Below are 18,100 nucleotides of genomic sequence, written 5' to 3' on the forward strand. Positions count from 1 at the left end.
AGGCGTGAGCGTTACACACATCGCCTCAGGCCCTGATTTGGACTGGGTCATGATTTCTCTTATAACCACATGATTAAAAACAACAAAGAGAGAAAGGGGTGCAAATTGAGTGAGAGAAAAAGATGAAAACAGGCAAAAAAAAAAAAAAAAAAAAAAATTGGGGACTGTGACATACGTGGCTTGCTGTTGATGGGGGTTTTGGAGACTTGTGCTAAGCCTGGGGCTTTGACAGCTGGGTTTAAGGAGAGAGGAAAGGGCTATGGATTGAAGTCAGGTCTCTACTTCATATTCTGAAGATTAATCTCCTATCCTGCTCCTCCTCCTACACCATTTTGGACGTCTGTGGTATCGTTTTACTCTGCTGTTTGTGGGTGTTTCGGCTTCGACTTACAGAAAGACATTGTTGCTTTGTGAACCAAAATTTTGCACCAACTCAATACTATGCTCAGTCTGACTGAAATTAAACGTAGCAGTTTTAGTAGAAGAGTAAGCTAAATGTAATGTAAAGACAATTTTGAAACGGGAAGATTAAAATTCACCTTGGAAATGGATGTGTGCTGTTGTAGAAGTGTTAAAAAAGTAATAGGAAATTGACAAACGTGCACAACAAGCATAAATTGTAGACCCATTTTCACACAAGCGCTGCAAATAATCTCCAGGTGAATCGCTTTGCGAGTGCACATTCATCAATAGGTAATGAAACCTCTCCTCCGGTTCAGGCTAATTATGGTTTGTTAAGGCTATCCTAGCTGCTGGTCATTATTAAGGGAAATCAATGTCCAATCAGATTCTTGACATGGACTCAGGAGCAAATGTAAAAGGCTGCCCTGTGACGGACATGTATAACGTTTGCTATGAGAGGGTTTAATAATGTACAGGTGTGTTTGTGGGTCATTATCAGTACAGAAACATGCTGCATTTAAGACTTTTGCTGCCAGATACCACACAGATCATTTTATAGCAAGAACAGAAGATTGGTTGCAGCACATGTTGCACCACTTGCGCAGTCAATCACCCAATAGGTGAAGATGGATATGTTTGACATTCCCATCGTCTGCGTGCTGGTGTGTATTAAGAGGCCTCTGAAATGACCTTGCAAATAGAGATGATGGCCATAAATTGGTCTGAAGTCACATTTCCCTCACAGGATTTTGACCAGCTGCTGCATGTTTGAATCCATTTTATTCCTACAGGAGACATCCTCAGACACCCAGTGACAGAGTTAATGACCAGCTTGAGCCAACAACCAGGGAGAATCACATGGAATGTGAAAAAGGGCAGCTGTAAATCAGGTAATAAGTAATAAACTCACTGTTTTCTCTTTAAAATCATCTTGGTGGTACAAAACCTCTAATACATCTGTTAAATGCTGATGCACGGATAGTTGATCATATAGGTTAAGATGAAATTAATTCCATGAGACAGCAAGGTGTCGGCATGGTGGAAAGAAATAAAGGACTCTGCTGCCACCATGTGTACACCAGGAAAAGTGCAATCCAAAAATTACCTTAACATTCATTCATTTTCTATACAGCTTAGTTAAAATACAGGGCCGCAGATTATCTTAACAATGTTCCTTATATTTAATAAATTTATTAAAACTAGTATCTGATTTATGATGACTGTAAGTATAAAAGATTAAAGGAAATATAAATAAATGGAACTAAGTTCATGCTCATTTGTGGAAGTGTTTAAGAAAATCTGCAAACTGTGATTGTAAATAACTATAAAACCTGACTTTCTTGTCATCAAACTGTTAAAAGTTTGTATTTTTAATATTCAGCTACATCTTTTGATTTCACACAGCTATTTAGAATAAAAAAAAAACATAGATTAATAATTAATAATGTAAAGGTAAAGGAAATATTATGCACTAGTTTAGGAGAGGCTGTAAGTTAATGTTTACATGCCTACTTTTGCATATTAATCCCAGCTGAGATAGGCTCCAACTGTGTAGGGACTCGGTGCTAAACTGGGAATCCTATACCTTCCAAGGTACAAACCACACCAAGCTGCACAATTTCTTCTGATTTTTAGGGCACAATTGAAATGAAAAGATCAACATTTTGTCTTTTGTCGAAACTCAATCTTGACTTTTATCTTTGTCCAATGGATGGCAGCATAAGCTAGGGATAAATACTTCGACTTGTCTTTAGAAACACCCATCCACACACTGTCAATGTGGTCTGATGTGCAGTCATTTTATGCAGCTGTTTGAGTTTTCAACTGCATTTAAGGCTACACTGAGCTCCACTTATAGTATTATCCATTAAAGAGTTTCAAAAATAATTAATAAAACATACAGTGGACCAATACTTTAAATTTTAGCTGTTCACTTTTATTATAAAATATGTCAACATTACATTATTTAGAGCTTGTCATCTAACATTAGAGCAAATACTGATTTTAAAATAAACATATGAACGCATCCTTTTTTGTGGACATAAAACTTATTCTGTCAATATATCAACATTAATATAGCAAAGTCAAAGATGATATCCCAAATTTGCTGGTTTTTACATGAATGAATGAAAAACAATTTATTTATCCCATAAGGAAATTGCACAACCAAACTCTGATGTTTATCCAAAATCAGTAATAAATAAGGTTAAGTTTCCACAGATTTGTATTATAAAGTTTTTTTTTTCCCCCTCAATAACGTGGAGACATGTCAGTTGTTAGGACTTCAAATGTTATAACACTGTGATGAGCGGCCTGGCTGGCTGGCTGGATGGCTGGATGGATAGATAGATAGATAGAGTTGAAGGACTAGTGGTTTCCTCGGCAATTTCCGTGATTTGCCCCGTTTCCTCGGTTGTTTACGGGAACTTCCGGTCTTCTCCGTCAGCATTCGACTCCTCTCGGCAGAGCTGATTTTTCGCTGTCGTCGTCTCCCTCATCCTCCTCTCCGTGTTGTTGTTCTCGGTGACGCGACGGAGGTGTAGCCTGACGCGGTCTCTTACGTGTCGGTCTGAATAAAAGTGGAGCTCCGTAGACCCGGGAGTGACGAAGCGAGTCTGTGTTGGTAAGAGGATACGCATCCGATGTTTGCTAAACAGATATACGGTTGCCCAGAGATGTTATTTGTGGCCAAAATACGTACAGAGCCAACAAAGAGATCATGGCGGCGGTGTTGCAGAGGCTCACAAAATGACTCAGTCTCTGCAAGGCTTGCTCAACAGAGATATAGGTATTAAAATGGGAGAGGGCTTTAATTGCGTATTTAATAAACTCTAAAGATATACATTTCTCAACCAATTAGTCCTGTAATGTTAACGCAAAGTTATGTAAATTATGTTTTAAATTAAAACTGAACCATCAAACTTGTGAGTGAAAGTGGGTGTCCTAGTTGGAAACAAAACTGGCATACAATGCATGCAGACATTTCCCTCCATACAAGCTTCAAGCTAGCAACCTAACGGTTAACGCATGTGTTTGGCCTTCATCGAAGGATAAAATCTAACAACAGACATGCATTATTTTGTGCAAAACTGATAAAAATCTATCTTAATCACACCCTTGATAAATGTGAAATATACTGCTTACTGTAATGAAATAATTCTTACTGGCTTGTTAGCATGCTAACGGCGGCAATGAAAGTCATTCTGCTGAAGCTAGCTAACCTACATGCTAACTTTGGTAACATTTCAAAAGCTGCTAGCCTATGATTTAGCTGCAGCATTTGGCGTAAGTGGGAAGTGTGCAAGTATGTAATACCGTAATATACTTTGATTTACATCATGTTAAACCTTGCCGTGTCCCTTTGGTAAGCCAAGTGACAACTGCAGTAAATAAAAATCATTATAGCATGCTAAGCTCAGCCACACCCTCCACCGAGAAACCCAACAAGTGAGGCACAACTAACTTTGTGGGCAATCTTGTTACTGTAATCCTTTTTCATCGCGATATTTCACAGGAACAGATACATGGGAAATAGTTTATTTATATTGCATTTGCTCTATCTCCATATGTATATATATATATAATTTTATACACACGAGAGTATTCTGTTGTATTTTAGTATTAATATAGATATATTTTTTTCTTAATTAAATCTAAATGCGTAATTGAAACTGGTACACTAGAACAAATGTGCTGCATTTTTTGTTTCACGTTTGTTTGGTTGCACAAAAGAAGCAATGCTGTGTTTACAAAACAATGCTAGCTTGCAGGTTCTTTATTATAATTTATTGTTTTGACTGCTGGAAGTTTATACAGGTTAACTGCAGAAAATGAAGCAATTTAAGATTCAAATAGCTCCCAGTCCAGTCCATGCTATTGTTTCTGGTCAGCAACAGGTCTATAATAAATGCTATTAACTTTTAATTCAGTAGACCTTTGGCAGCTTTGAAAGGTTGTGGTGGTCTTTTTTATTGTATCAAGTATAGAGATGGAAATTGATAAAATGTTATTAATCAGTTCCATTATCAAGTCTGCCTATCGATCTGGTTCTTTATTGATTCCCTGATCAATTCTTGACCTGATTTTCGATGAGGAAATGAGTATATAACACAGATTAATAGTGTCCAAAAAAAAAAAAAAAACTCCACATAAACAAAATCTTTCAGAACAATATCTTCAAAGTGATGATGTAAATGCCAAACCCACAGATCTGGTCTGAAAAAGGTAAATAAAACATCACTTAATACAAAAACTCTGTAGATGTTAACATTAAGTCAACCAAGAATTTAATAAAATACTGAACACTGTATTGTGTTGCTCATTAATGCATTACTGCCACTTTAACCTTAAACAAATTCACCATGTGAATAAATAAGTGATGCATAATTTCAATATCTGGTTTCTCACTACATTTTTTCTGCTACATCGACACCCCGTCTGCTTTTAGATTTTTCCATTAGCACAGGTTTATATTTGATACTATTTTTTTTACATGACTGCATGTCATTTCTTCTCTGCTCTCTGTATTATGCATGGCCCATGTTAATAACCTACATACAGACATATAGCAGGGATATCTTTGCCACTAGGAGGAACTCTCAGAAAGCAGGAAGTTACTCCTTTAATTTGATTGAATAAAAAGTAAAAGAATATATTGCAGCTGTATATCAGGGAGACCTCCAGCAAGTACTCTAATCATGGTCTGACCTATTATCTGTTACAATTATTGGTCTTTCCAATGCAGACATTAGAGCCATTGTCATGTTTCTCAATGAAATGTGAGTGTAACCAGTTTTAGATTCCCATCCCTAATCCCAGATTTATAACTAATCCTCTGTAATATTACTTCCTTCCGTCAAACATGTTGCATGTTAAGGCATCTCTGAAGAAGCAGCAATATATAATGCTACTGTCTTAACTACAAAGAACTGATGGCAGTGCATCAAACATGAAGTATTATCTATAAATAAGCTTGTTTTTTCTGTTTTAAAGCATATTTTAAATGATCATGGAGGCTGGTACAGATACACAGCAAGGTGGTGAAACAGTTGTCTCAGAATCTGAGGCCCAGCATATCACTCTGGCACAGGTAACGCGTGTCATCATGGAAGATTAAACACATTGCAATGCATTGATTAAATCAACTGAACAAGATAACTGGTTTTGTGTTGTAATGGTTTCAGGCATCCATTGCAGCAGGTCAGGTGTCATCCAGTGGTCCCACAGTCACTCTAGTGCAGCTACCCAATGGTCAAACAGTCCAAGTGCATGGGGTGATCCAAGCTGCTCAGCCATCTGTCATTCAGTCCCCTCATGTCCAGACAGTACAGGTAAGATGAGGGAAAATACTGCAGTTTTAACTGTTCCTGTGCAACCTTTATTACACAAATGATGACACTATGAAGCTGTAAGCAAAGCTTGTTAAGGATGCTGGATGTTTGTTTTTGATTCACTTGCAGATATCAACTGTTGCAGAGAGTGAGGACTCTCAGGAATCTGTAGACAGTGTCACTGATTCTCAGAAGAGGAGAGAGATCCTATCCAGGCGGCCTTCTTATAGGTCTGTTTTATGTTAATTCAAAGACACTGTAGAGCTCTTTCCTCCTATGGAAACGTTATGTTTTAATTCCTTTATCAGTTTCATTTCCCACATTTTCCTAAGAAAATAGTTTTTTTTTTTTTTCCTTGAATCTAAAGAAATGCTACACAATAACTGCAAGATTTCTTTTCTCTTTTCCACAGGAAGATTCTCAACGACTTATCGTCAGATGCTCCAGCAGTGCCTCGAATTGAGGAAGAGAAGTCAGAAGACGACACAGCTCCGGCTATCACTACAGTTACAATGCCCACTCCCATATATCAGACCAGCAGTGGCCAGTACAGTAAGTTCTTTTTAGAAGACATAGAATTAGTGGTTTTTGAGGAAACGTGTCACACAGGTTAAATTTGGAGAAAATTAATTATAGTCTTGATAGTAAATGCAAGGTTATTCAGTTGTTTGCTTTTGTTACACTAAGGCATGATTATTTAGAAAATACCCACCTTTTATAGCATTTAAGTAAAGATATATTTTAAGGAAAAACACATTTCTAACAGTATTTCCTTATTGCAGTTGCCATTACCCAGGGTGGGGCCATTCAGCTGGCCAATAATGGCACAGATGGAGTTCAGGGCCTTCAGACTCTCACAATGGCCAATGCTGCTGCAGCCCAGCCTGGTGCCACCATCCTACAGTATGCTCAGACCAGCGACGGGCAGCAGATCCTAGTGCCCAGTAACCAAGTGGTTGTACAAGGTGAGTGAATGATTTACCGTTATGGTCTGCTTCGGCACCCTGGAGAGGAATGAGTGAGATCTGGGAGAGCGTGATGTGAATTTATCCACACTTTATCTCTTGAACAAGTTTGTCCACTTTTGCTTGTCAGCTGCATCCGGTGACGTTCAGGCCTATCAAATCCGCACAGCCCCAACCAGCGCCATCACTCCTGGGGTAGTCATGGCAACTTCGCCTGCACTGGGGACTGCAGGAGCAACAGAGGAAGTGACACGGAAAAGGGAGGTCCGGCTGATGAAAAATAGGTATGTGTTCCTTGACTTTAAAGCTAAAGGAGTAACAGTCTTAGCTTTCAACTTCGTATGTTCTTTATGACCTGTAGGGAGGCAGCCCGAGAGTGCCGTAGGAAGAAGAAGGAGTACGTCAAGTGTCTGGAGAACCGTGTGGCGGTGCTGGAGAACCAGAACAAAACGCTCATTGAGGAACTAAAAGCCCTCAAAGACTTGTATTGTCACAAATCAGAGTAAAGAGGTCAGGAGCTTGTCAGGTTCCCACCGGTCCCCCATGTACAGAGACTCAGCACAGAGCCATGCATCTAGAAGCCACTCCTTTTTCTACTCTTCTGCTTTCTTTTTAAAAACTGCTGAAAATTCTGTAAAGTGACTCACCAGGACTTTAAAAGAAAAAGAGGATATAAATACTCCATCCTACTTCAGCTATTTGACATCTTTCTCCCATCAGCTCCCGTAAAAGGCTGACGAGAGAACATTCAGCTGGAAATGTGGAGAAGACGTCGGCTACACAGAACATCTGTGGAGAACAGACTGGTCACACCACACAGGGAAGCTTTCCATTACTGGTGCCTGGTCAAACTGGACATCCCCACCAGCAATGGGGAATTGACAGTAACCATAGATGGAACTCATGGAGGGGATTACCTTCATGTGCTATGTTTTGTATTAATAACTTTGCTCTTGCATTAACTTCTGTTACTTAACTGCTTTGAACTATAGATGGACTGTGTCTTGGATGTTTTATCTTTGACCTGTATTTGTTCTGTATTAGATTATATGCTTCGTAACGCCATTGACTTTTTTTATGTAAATTTACTTTGCCTTTTATAGGAAAAACAACCGCAGTAAGACACTCAAGTCAAGGACAGCACTGACTTTACCAACCTCTGTCTCTAGCTCTAAAGACATGGTAAATCAAGACCTCTGGACTCATTTGTTTCTTTTTGTTTTTATTAAATCAACAATTAGGAAGAGTTAACATGTATAATTACTGAGGTTTGGTTGTTTCCTCCTAAAGTTTGCCTCCAGTTAATACAAGATGCTCATTTATCAGAGAACGTAATGAAAACAAACGGTTAAACTTTTATTTTTAAAGTGGCATTTAAATAAGTTCTCCTTATTTTTGTATTCTGGATTTTTAAATCCCTTTTTAAAAAAAAATTCAATTCTCTTTGAACAAAAACCAAAAATAACAAGCCTTAATTGTTTTGCAATGAAAGAAATAATATATCTGCTACATCACTGTAACGGTAGATTGCCTGGTTTCTATATTTTACTGTCTCAGATCTTCTCTTAATTGACTTGTGTACCATTTTAAAGGAGAAAAAAAATATTCTGCAAGGGTTAAGTTTTAATGATGATACCAGTATCTTGATGTAGTGGCATCCACTGCTGAGTCTGTCCCTCAAATTATATTTATAGGAATACAAAGTGGCATGTGCACTTTCCTTGCATTTACAATCCTTGGACATTTTATACAAGTTGACAGACATGTTGAGATTTCAGCACAAGTAGGCAAAGCCTGCTGCAAGCTGAGATATCTCAAAAGATTTTACACTTTTGCTACTCAATCAAGGGATCACCTTTCATTTGATCAGGATTAATTTTATGGATCATCACACCCCATCTACAGTTTGATTACACCCTGCCAGAGGATTGTAAAGTGCAACTAAATAATTAATGTTTGAACAAAGTGGATATTTTCACCATAATGGAATGCCATATTGTAAATTTAGATATGTATAGTCATAAGATGGTATGCTTTTTTATGTTGCTATTCATACATTTTTCTTTTATTCACAATTTCTAAATGTCAGCACCAACTTGTATAATATAGTGCTTTATGTTCAAGCTATTCAGATAAGATAAGATTTTTGGCAGCTGTTAATAAATGTGTTTCTGGTCAGACTTTTAAAACTTCTTGTTTGATCATCATGTGGAATGAATGAGTTCTCATAAATCCCCCTTAGGGGGTAGTTTATATGCTTTGTATATGTGGATGTCCCTCTCTTTTTCATAGTAGACCTCTTCAGCTTTGAACTGCTGCCTAAGCATGCTCAAAAAGTTTGTGTCCCGCTCATAGCGGATCTTACAGGCCAGCAACACCACAGTAGTGTCAGAACACAAGTGCTCCAGAGTCTGCAGCAGAGACTTAAATGTGTCCTCCAGGTAAATTATGTCAGCTCCCAGAACTAGATCAAATCCTCCAGCAGGGTACTGTTCAAGGCCTTTACCCCAGGTCAGTTCAGACACAACCACTGATTCTTGAAAATGTTGGGGAAGGTTAGCCTTCACGTTGGCAGTGAGGAAGTCCAGGGCAGGCTCTCTGTCTGTGATGGTCACGTGAGCACCTAGTAAAGTAGAGAATGAAGAAGGAAACACTTTGATCCACGTTAGGTGACTTGACATGCATTCCCTTGGCACCATGGTCAAGATTTTTAGCTATATAAGTTTTATAACTGATAAGTAATACACTTACCCAGCAGGGTTGCCACAATTCCTACAAGTCCAGTGCCAGCTCCCAGTTCAATAGCTCGCTTTCCCTTTAACTCCACTCTTCCCAACTCCAGATACATGCACATGACAACTGCCTGGAGAAGAAATGCACTTCAGTAAACCATTCACTTTGGAAACACGAGTTTTGTTGCCTTTCCTGTCACTTACCGCATCCCACACAACAGCGGCTACTCCGAGTTTTTTCCAGTCCTGTGCAAGACTGAGATCGTGGTCAGCAAAGCGGAATCTTGCTGATGAATTGTGAAGCTTGGAAAGCGCAGGTAACGAATTTTCCACATAAGGAACAAGAGCCATGCTTTAAATATGTAAATAATAGGAATGTTTTCACCAATGTCTAAATTTACTCATGCGCTGCTCTTCTTCTTCACGGAAATTTTAGCGCTACACTACTGCCATCTTCCGACATAGTTTCATTATGTCTACTTTAAAAAATGTTGCATCTCATTTTCAATAAAGGCGATTTTTTTGTATCTTTCTCTCGTTACTTGCTAGACCCAGTTAGCTTTGGAGGGTCTCCGATTTAATTTGAAGCTTTGGGAGTAATTTACGTGTAAGCTGAGTGTTGATACGCCAGTGAGCACGTTAAACCAATCACACTACAGGTTTGATGATATTAGCCAATAGAAAAGCTCGTAAACGGACGTGGTTGTAATCGAGGGGGCGTGTCCTGGACCAGAGATACAGCAAAATATCCATAAAGTTTCCAATATTATTTAGATTTATAGTTTCCGTTTGTGCTGATAATAAATAATGGAAATTAGCTTTTGTTACTTTGCAAATTGGTTCAAATTTCTGTGTGAAAAAATCTATTTATTTTTCATGTTCAATCTTTCATTTATTTTTGACTGTAGCAATTTCTTACGAGTGTGCAATTCAAACTTTTGTGTTTGTTATCGTGTGGATATTTAAAATGTGTAAATACATGCATATTTCGGCGTAAATAATAATAAAACTAATTCATAACACCTAGAAACTCTCAGATCTGTTGTAGCCTATATGCTATTACTCATTTTATTCTATTAGTTTGAAAGAGTCAACCGGAAATTGCTGCTGCATTTGCATTCCAATTGACTTGACATCAAGACACGTCTCCCGTAAATGCGACGGGATGAAAGCTAACGGTGGATGAATTTTTAATACTTGTTACTATTACGCTTCCTCTGTCATTTCTGGAGTTTTTTTCCAGTTGGTGAATCTATCTATTAGTTTGGCCAAAAAAAGCCTTTAACCGTGACAGTGCCTTCAGCTACAGGGAAAATGGACGGATCTGTCCCACTGAAGGAGAAGCCAGGAATGGATTGAGGTGCGGAAGCTAGCGTTAGCCTGCTAGCCATGGATGGAGATAGAGGAGCTCCTGACTCTTTCGTATTCGACTCCATACCTTAAAATGAGCTGATATTACTTATTCACGGTCCAAAACTATTCAGTCCACGCATGTAAGTCTTCTACAAGTGCGTTAGTGCTATGCTGCGCACACGCCCTGAATATGTCAGCTGTCCTGCACATACCGCAGATAACCACTTGGTTGTCTTTGCATAGATGCCATTCTGCTCAGAAGCTGTATTTTCTAGTTTGCAGCTTGATTAGTTCCTAATAAACCAAGTTGAATTAGTAGTTAAATGTCATAGACCCACTAAATTAGTATGAAACTAGTTTCATGCACATAAGTGTTACATTTTGAAACCGCCCCCTCAAAGATTTAGGTTGAACTTTGCACCTGAAGCACAGTGTTATCAGCCCTCAGTTGTATGGGAACCAGTTCTGGCTGTAGCAGGACTGTTGTAGGTCAGTGATGGGAGGATCCGTGTCCTGCTGCATCTCTCCTGGCGAGAGTCCAAAGATCCGCAGGAGACAAGTGGAATTGGACGAGTGTCCCATCACCACTACTGAGGACGTGAGTGAAGACACTGGGACCTACCTGCAGCACATCAGTGATAGGGAGCTCCCTGATGGTGCGTGATGGTTTCTCAGCTTAGTTTTTCATGTCTTAGCCTGAAATTGCTTACATGTGTGGTGTGGTTAGTTAATTTGCAAAATAAAAACTCCCACAGAACTGGCCCAAGAGGCAAACCCATCAGACCACCCAAGAGCTAGCACCCTCTTCCTCAACAAGTCCCAGACAGATGGTCAGTATTTTTCTTTAAGTTTACTAACATATGAATATGTTTCTCACTATGTCACAAAGCTTCTCTTCTATTTTCAGTGCGTGAAAAAAGGAAAAGCAACTACATGAACCATGTAAGTGATAAGCTTTTTTGTAGTCTAAACGAATAAAAAAAAGAAAGAAGCTTTTAATTGAATCTAAATTCAAATTGTAAATTCTTTCTATACTAGACATCCCCAGGGCTTCTGACTAAAAAGTACAGCTCCTGCTCTACAATATTCATTGACGATAGCACAGTAAGCCAACCCAACCTCAAGAGCACCATCAAATGGTAGGTGATTTTGCTATGTACCTGTAAATATTGTGTCTTGTGCTTGTCCTGCTTTACTGTTGGTGTTGTATTGCTACTAGTACCCAAATTTCCCTGAGGGCTCTCTGAAGGGATTAATAAAGTATTTCTATTCTATTCTATTTCACCTCAATCTTCTACATACCCTCACTAGGGCTGGGTTTATAAAAATCGATTTAAAGAAAAAAAAAAACACATTATTGATTCATAAAACTTTGTGACAGATTTTTTATGTCATTTCCGGTAATGTGACGCTACCTTTGCGTGACTTACTGAGGCTTGGCAAGATCTTAGCATATACACACACATACACAACTGGTTTCCCATATTGCCTCCATCCAAAATCAGCTTCTCTTGCTGAGATAATGTCACATTCAGATGTTTTCATTCATTGTTGTGGATTAATTTCATCTATAAAGTCTTTTGCAGTGTATTACTCACATGACCAGCAAGCGCTAAGACCATGGGCACTCATGTTAGCAGCTAAAGCTAACGGGTGCCACCATGTTCTGCAACAGGAAGTGATGTCACTATGCATATATGTACTTTTAAATAACTCTGACATGGTCATTTAAATTCACATTTCCTCTAGAACAGGTTTACATTTCATCTTTTTTTTTATCAAACAGTAAACAGTCTGATGCTATGTATCTGATTTACATGACGGCATGTCTTAGCTGCGCCTGCCCTCTGTGTGCACACAGAAACATGCGCGCACACACAGGTTTCCGAGCCCAGAGCAGGACAGCGCGCACGCGTCGGAAAACACGTCAACCAGCTGAAAATCAGACAAAAATATGACAGTTTTCTAAATTCTCTCAGGCAGGTGAAGATGGAAGCATCTTGCTGGAGTGAGGAGCAGATGGAGTATTTCTCCTGCTCCCGTGTTAGGCCGAAAGCATCACAGTCGTCATGGCAACACGCACAGCTAAACAAGCCGAATCTACAGCCATTAATGGAATAATCCGATTATGGGTTTAAAATCGATCTAGAATTCTTTGTAGATTTTATTAACATCAACACGTTATCTGAGATCTGAACTTTAAGAATATTTAGAGCGACTCCACTGAGTGAAACAGTTTCATCAGGACATTTAAAAAGGTAAACTTTTGAGGTCCTGAGGTTTTTCTTTTCTTTTGTTTTGTTTTTTCCATCACAGCATTTCTAGCTCTGAATCTGGGGAAACACTGTATTGATCTTGCATTTTAAAAATGCATGTAGATGTGTCAGATGAAATTATTACAGTAATCTGATTACTCACAGATAACTGATTTTGATTGTCAAGTAAATGCACTCAGTGTTTTATAAAATAGTTATCTGAGAACACCTTCACTATTCAAGAAAAATACGTAGTGTTACATTATTAGCTGTAAATGAATCAATATCGAATCGAATTTGTCCAAAATCGAATTGAAATAAACTGTTGTAAATCGAATTGATTCGATACCCAGCTCTAATCCTCACACAAATATCTTTTTTAATTCTTGATGGACTGGTTGTTATTCATCTTGTAATATGTAATTGCGATATAGAAGGTTTTGTTTGGTGCAAAAAAATGGAATTAATTCATGTGGGTCATTACTTTGATTTCTGTCTGTTCCAGTGTTGCATTGGCCATATACTACCACATAAAAAACAGGTAGGAAAAGTTTGAAATTCTGTTTCTTTCACAGAGCAGCATACAAAGTTTTGCTGGGATCTAAAAGGCAGCCAAAAACAGATATGACCCAAAGCTATTTTATTTAATACCTAAATATCCTGGCTTTGCAAAGCATGACTAAAAGGGGAAAAAAAGGCTTGTTGAAAAACAAGGTTACAGTTACAGCAAATAACACAGCTGAATAAATTTACTCCAGCTAGGGTGTTTCCAAAACCTTTTTGCCCAGCATTGTATTAAAGTCGCATTGATGAGTGGTCATTTTGTGTAACCAGATAGAAGTTTGTGCACATTTAACATTGTCCTGTAAAACTCTCCTGCAGAGATTCAAACCGTTCGCTGGATATATTCGATGAGAAGAAGCACCCTCTGTCGGTGAGTCTGACTTGATGGTGCAATGATATTGACTTTGCTGATGAACCAGTGATGATGACTCTCTGCTCCACAGAGAGACAAAGTTCCAGATGACTACTCTGTGGTTGACCCTGAACACAAGCTCATCTACCGCTTCATAAGGACGCTCTTCAGCTCCGCACAGCTCACTGCTGAGTGTGCCATCGTCACTCTGGTACATTTCCAACACCCAGCTGGAACTACAAACATCTGAAAAGATTCATACCTGTTATGTTGTTCATACCATTTTGAGTGTACAATGGATATCAAAAGTGTACACACCTGCTAAAATGCAAAGCTTTTGTGATGTTAAAAATAAGACCATGATAAATCATCATTAGTTAAAGCAACAAAGTGATCTCATTGTTAAACGGTATCAGTCAGGTTCAGAAACATTCCCACCGCAGTGGATATGTGATGGAACACAGTGAAGGTAGTCTTCAGAAAGAGAAAGTATGAGGGAAACAGTTATAACAGTGACAAAGACCTGGACATCCCCCAGAAATGGATGGAAAAACTTTATAACTGGTCAGGGAGACTGCCAAGAGACCTCCCATATTTTCCATATGCCTTAACTATCCAGTAGGGGTGCAAGAAAAGAAAAACATTCAAGCATGGCGACAATTTGCAAAAAAAAAAAAAGAAGAAAGCATCTCGTCTCCCAAAAGCTTGTGGGAAACTGTGTTATAGTCTGATGAGATCAAGGTTAAACATTAAATACAAACAAAACTTGGCATACCCATGGTGAAGCACGGCGGTGGCAATATCATGCTTTGGATTTGCTTTTCTTTAGCTGGAGCTCAGGCTTTAGTCAAGATGGAGAGATTTATCCGCACACTTTTGGCCTAAATCCTTCAGGTTTTTGCTGGAAAGCTATAGGGGAATTTCACCTTTCAGGATGACTATGACCCCAAGCAAACATCCAAATTAACGAAAGAATGGCTTCACCTAGCCAGAGCCCAGATCTCAAGCCAGTTGATAATCTGTGGAGTGACCTGAAGGGGGCTGTACACAAGAGATCCCTCACAATCTGATATGCAACCAACTTACTGTAGTTTTTCCAACTGAATACAATTTCTAAGTCACATTAAAGGTGAGAAAAAGTTTTACGTGATTTTGGTCTTGTTTTTTAACATCACAAAAAATCTGTAATTTAACAGAGTTATGTGCACATTTTATATCCACTTCAAATACATTAAAAGCAGTTTGAATTTATGTGTGTCATATTAGGTGTACCTGGAAAGGCTTTTGACGTACGCTGAGATGGACATTTGTCCTTGTAACTGGAAGCGAATCGTTCTTGGTGCCATCCTACTGGCCTCCAAGGTCTGGGACGACCAGGCAGTGTGGAACGTCGACTACTGCCAAATCCTCAAAGATATCACAGTGGAGGACATGTGAGTGTTGCTCCTTATCCAAATAAAAAACAGTACTCATGGTTTAGCTGCCACAGTCTTGTTTGTGATAAAAGTGCTAAATTCTCTGACATGCAGGAATGAGATGGAGCGGCACTTCTTGGAGCTGCTCCAGTTCAACATCAACGTCCCAGCCAGCGTCTACGCAAAGTATTACTTTGACCTGCGCTCGCTGGCTGATGATAACAACCTCAGTTTCCCTCTGGAGCCGCTCAGCAACAAGCGGGCTCAAAAACTGGAGGTGAGTATTTAAAAAAAAAAAAAAAAAAAAGTATTTAAAGCACTCATTTGTTAATGAAAGCAAGACCCACAAAAGTCACTGAAACAACTTGAAACTGACAAAATTTATAATAAATAATAAAGATTTACTATAAATCAACCAATGAAAATTAGACATTGCTTTTTAATTGTTTTTCAGCATAATTATTAAAAAAAAAAAAAAAAATAATGAAACATGTCTGGACCAAAATAATGCCACCCCTAGAAAAGATTTAAAATAATTTAACTATAGAAAAATGATTTGTTGCCAGGCTGGAAAATATTCCTTAACAGACATAATATTTTACATCAAAATGGTTTCAGGGCAAAATGTTCAACATTAATGGCATTAATGGAATGAACATGGAATATCTGAATGTAAGAAAAATGATTTAATTGGCATTTTTTTTAACCTAAAATAAAGCATTTGACAACACAAATCATAACAAGTAAATACAGTATCAGAAAGGTGCGATATCAGTGGATTGCCAGTTATTTAAAGAACAGATGACAGTATGTTCTAATAAATAAAATCAGGTACATGCTATGTAACTTGTGGGGTACCTCAAGGGTCAATTCTAGTTCCCAGACTGTTTGTTTTGTATATTAGTGACAATGCTAACATAGCCAAACTGTTAAAATGTATTTTATTTGCAGATGATACCATTTTTTATGCAGGTGACAATATAGGGCATGTGATAGTGGTTGTCTAGAATGAACAGATAGAAATAAAAGTGGTTTAATGCAAATAAACTGCCCCTAAATCTTGATGAAATATATTCCATGGTATTTAGTAATAGAGGCTTTGGGTTTTATTGATGAAAATATTTAATGGAAATCACACATTAATCGTATAAAAACAAAAATAGCAAAAACAATTGTTATGTTATATAAAATAAAGGATTCATTGGACAATAATGCACTATATCTGCTGGTAATTCTATGATTGCTCCATATCTGATTTATTGTATTGAAAGTTTGGGAACTACATGTAAAAAATCAATTAATTCAGTTTTTATTTTAAAATAAGGAGCAATAACAAATCATTAGGCAAAGCAGATATAGAGAGCTACCCAGTCCATTATTTACAATTATTTAAAATTGATCATCAAGCATTTTACAGTATTTTGACGCTACTGTACAATTCCTAGGAAATGTTTACCAGTCCACATAGAAAAAAAGATTTGGAAAAAAGGCAAATCCATTATAATAAGAAAGGATACAATCTGGATAACGAAACTAAAAAAAAGCTAAATCAGTTATTGTGTTTAAAAAAATTAAAGAAGCTATAATAAAAAAATGATAGTTTAATTTTTAATGTTCTGTTTTGCTCTGTGATGTGAAGGTTGAAGTATTTCTTGGTAAGCAGCGGCATGTTGGCCTACAGCTGTTTTTAGTTTAATTTTAGATTTGATCTATTATTAGTTTAATGGAAGTATTTGTGTGAAAGGGGCAGGTTATATATGATTCTCTTCTTTCTGCTTTCAGTGCTCGAAATTTATGCTTGCTTTGATTCATTTGTTTAGGAAATACTGAAATTGATTTATGTTTAAAGTCTCCGCATCTTTTATCATCTTGCTGTCAGGTGGTAATTTTGTGCCTTCACCATTTCCAGGCTATATCCAGGCTGTGTGAGGACAAGTACAAGGACCTGAGTAAATCTGCCATGAGGAGGTCTGTCAGTGCGGACAACCTGGTCGGCATCAGGAACTCCCAGGCTGTGCTGTCTTAAAGCCTGCAAGCACTATCTTACATCTGGCAAAGATGACCAGACGTTTCCAAAGTAGTAGTATTATCAGCAACTCATAGGTTCCAAAATTAAATTTAAAGTTTGGGAGGAAGAAATGACTGGAGGTTTAATTTACACCATTACTGTAATATGATGAATCAAGTTTGTGTGTTCATTATAACGAACTGCAGCGTTCGCCTTCAAAGCATGGTCAGATGTTGAGTGTTGGAGGGGAAACTGCATGAAAACGCCTCCTAAAGTCACACAAGACCAGAATTATTGGTGTTTTTTTTATATCTGTCAGTCTTTTGAGGGAGTAATCTGTCAGCTGCCATCTCTTCTCCACCTGCGTTTCCTGGACAAACTGTCTTGGAGCTACCCTGTGGTGTAGTTCTGCACACGGACAACGAGTAGATTATGTTTTGCTTACTATGTAGGCTCTTATAGCTGTGAAATGTACAAGACTATTTAAATCAAATAAATTGCACTCACTGTTGAAAGATGAGGCTTAGCTGGGAAAGTGTGTCATGGTGTTTTGTTTGCGGGACAAAAAAAAAAACTGGATTACCTATTAAATGTGATTCTATATGTTGTAAGAGATGCTGTTGCTTTAGAAGACTTGTCTTCACCTGCAGTACTTTCACCAGCAAGGACAAGGCCTCAACAATGTGTGTTTACTGGTTTAATGAAGGGTATGAATGAGATTCTC

The 18,100-nt window shown here is 38.1% G+C and overlaps 3 protein-coding genes across 6 annotated transcripts; 2 read left to right on the plus strand and 1 right to left on the minus strand.

Moving 5' to 3' along the window:
* The first annotated feature begins 2,914 nt into the window (after window positions 1-2,914).
* LOC121635740 (cyclic AMP-responsive element-binding protein 1-like) lies at window positions 2,915-7,357 on the plus strand. Of its 2 annotated transcripts, none has more exons than XM_041979052.1 (8): window positions 2,915-3,025; window positions 5,395-5,491; window positions 5,586-5,732; window positions 5,862-5,962; window positions 6,145-6,284; window positions 6,515-6,697; window positions 6,828-6,981; window positions 7,059-7,357. In XM_041979052.1, the coding sequence occupies exons 2-8, from the start codon at window positions 5,405-5,407 to the stop codon at window positions 7,201-7,203; spliced, it is 957 nt and encodes a 318-aa protein (XP_041834986.1). In that variant the 5' UTR covers window positions 2,915-3,025; window positions 5,395-5,404; the 3' UTR covers window positions 7,204-7,357. The 2 variants fall into 2 exon arrangements, with proteins under 2 accessions (XP_041834986.1, XP_041834987.1); XM_041979053.1 differs by lacking the exon at window positions 2,915-3,025 and adding an exon at window positions 3,088-3,190.
* A 544-nt stretch (window positions 7,358-7,901) lies between these two features.
* On the minus strand, window positions 7,902-10,042 carry mettl21a (methyltransferase 21A, HSPA lysine). The gene is made up of 3 exons (XM_041979054.1): window positions 9,634-10,042; window positions 9,449-9,560; window positions 7,902-9,320 (listed from the first exon to the last, which is right to left on the minus strand). Exons 1-3 carry the CDS (start codon window positions 9,778-9,780, stop codon window positions 8,923-8,925), a joined length of 657 nt encoding a protein of 218 aa, XP_041834988.1. The 5' UTR covers window positions 9,781-10,042; the 3' UTR covers window positions 7,902-8,922.
* A 504-nt stretch (window positions 10,043-10,546) lies between these two features.
* LOC121635821 (cyclin-Y-like protein 1) lies at window positions 10,547-17,891 on the plus strand. 3 transcript variants are annotated; one of them, XM_041979169.1, is made up of 10 exons: window positions 10,547-11,438; window positions 11,538-11,612; window positions 11,672-11,724; window positions 11,821-11,921; window positions 13,543-13,578; window positions 13,920-13,971; window positions 14,045-14,164; window positions 15,220-15,386; window positions 15,483-15,645; window positions 17,278-17,891. In XM_041979169.1, the coding sequence occupies exons 1-10, from the start codon at window positions 11,279-11,281 to the stop codon at window positions 17,392-17,394; spliced, it is 1,044 nt and encodes a 347-aa protein (XP_041835103.1). In that variant the 5' UTR covers window positions 10,547-11,278; the 3' UTR covers window positions 17,395-17,891. The 3 variants fall into 3 exon arrangements, with proteins under 3 accessions (XP_041835103.1, XP_041835104.1, XP_041835105.1); XM_041979170.1 differs by having other exon boundaries at window positions 10,548-11,438; window positions 11,690-11,724; XM_041979171.1 differs by lacking the exons at window positions 10,547-11,438; window positions 11,538-11,612; window positions 11,672-11,724; window positions 11,821-11,921 and adding an exon at window positions 13,208-13,459 and having other exon boundaries at window positions 13,492-13,578.
* The last annotated feature ends 209 nt before the right edge of the window (window positions 17,892-18,100 follow it).

The sequence above is a fragment of the Melanotaenia boesemani genome, chromosome 24, assembly GCF_017639745.1.
Source record: "Melanotaenia boesemani isolate fMelBoe1 chromosome 24, fMelBoe1.pri, whole genome shotgun sequence".
Classification (NCBI taxonomy): domain Eukaryota; kingdom Metazoa; phylum Chordata; class Actinopteri; order Atheriniformes; family Melanotaeniidae; genus Melanotaenia; species Melanotaenia boesemani.

Bases quoted from the DNA above. Each gene is read 5' to 3' on its own strand.
- LOC121635740 (XM_041979052.1), top strand. From the start codon at position 5,405: ATGATCATGGAGGCTGGTACAGATACACAGCAAGGTGGTGAAACAGTT. The intron at 5,963-6,144 runs GTCTGTTTTATG...TCTTTTCCACAG, and splicing joins TCCAGGCGGCCTTCTTATAG to GAAGATTCTCAACGACTTAT. The intron at 6,285-6,514 runs GTAAGTTCTTTT...TCCTTATTGCAG, and splicing joins GACCAGCAGTGGCCAGTACA to TTGCCATTACCCAGGGTGGG.
- mettl21a (XM_041979054.1), bottom strand. From the start codon at position 9,780: ATGGCTCTTGTTCCTTATGTGGAAAATTCGTTACCTGCGCTTTCCAAG. The intron at 9,561-9,633 runs GTAAGTGACAGG...TTTCTTCTCCAG, and splicing joins CCGCTGTTGTGTGGGATGCG to GCAGTTGTCATGTGCATGTA. The intron at 9,321-9,448 runs GTAAGTGTATTA...CTACTTTACTAG, and splicing joins AATTGTGGCAACCCTGCTGG to GTGCTCACGTGACCATCACA.
- LOC121635821 (XM_041979169.1), top strand. From the start codon at position 11,279: ATGGGAGGATCCGTGTCCTGCTGCATCTCTCCTGGCGAGAGTCCAAAG. The intron at 11,922-13,542 runs GTAGGTGATTTT...TGTCTGTTCCAG, and splicing joins CTCAAGAGCACCATCAAATG to TGTTGCATTGGCCATATACT. The intron at 13,579-13,919 runs GTAGGAAAAGTT...ACTCTCCTGCAG, and splicing joins TACTACCACATAAAAAACAG to AGATTCAAACCGTTCGCTGG.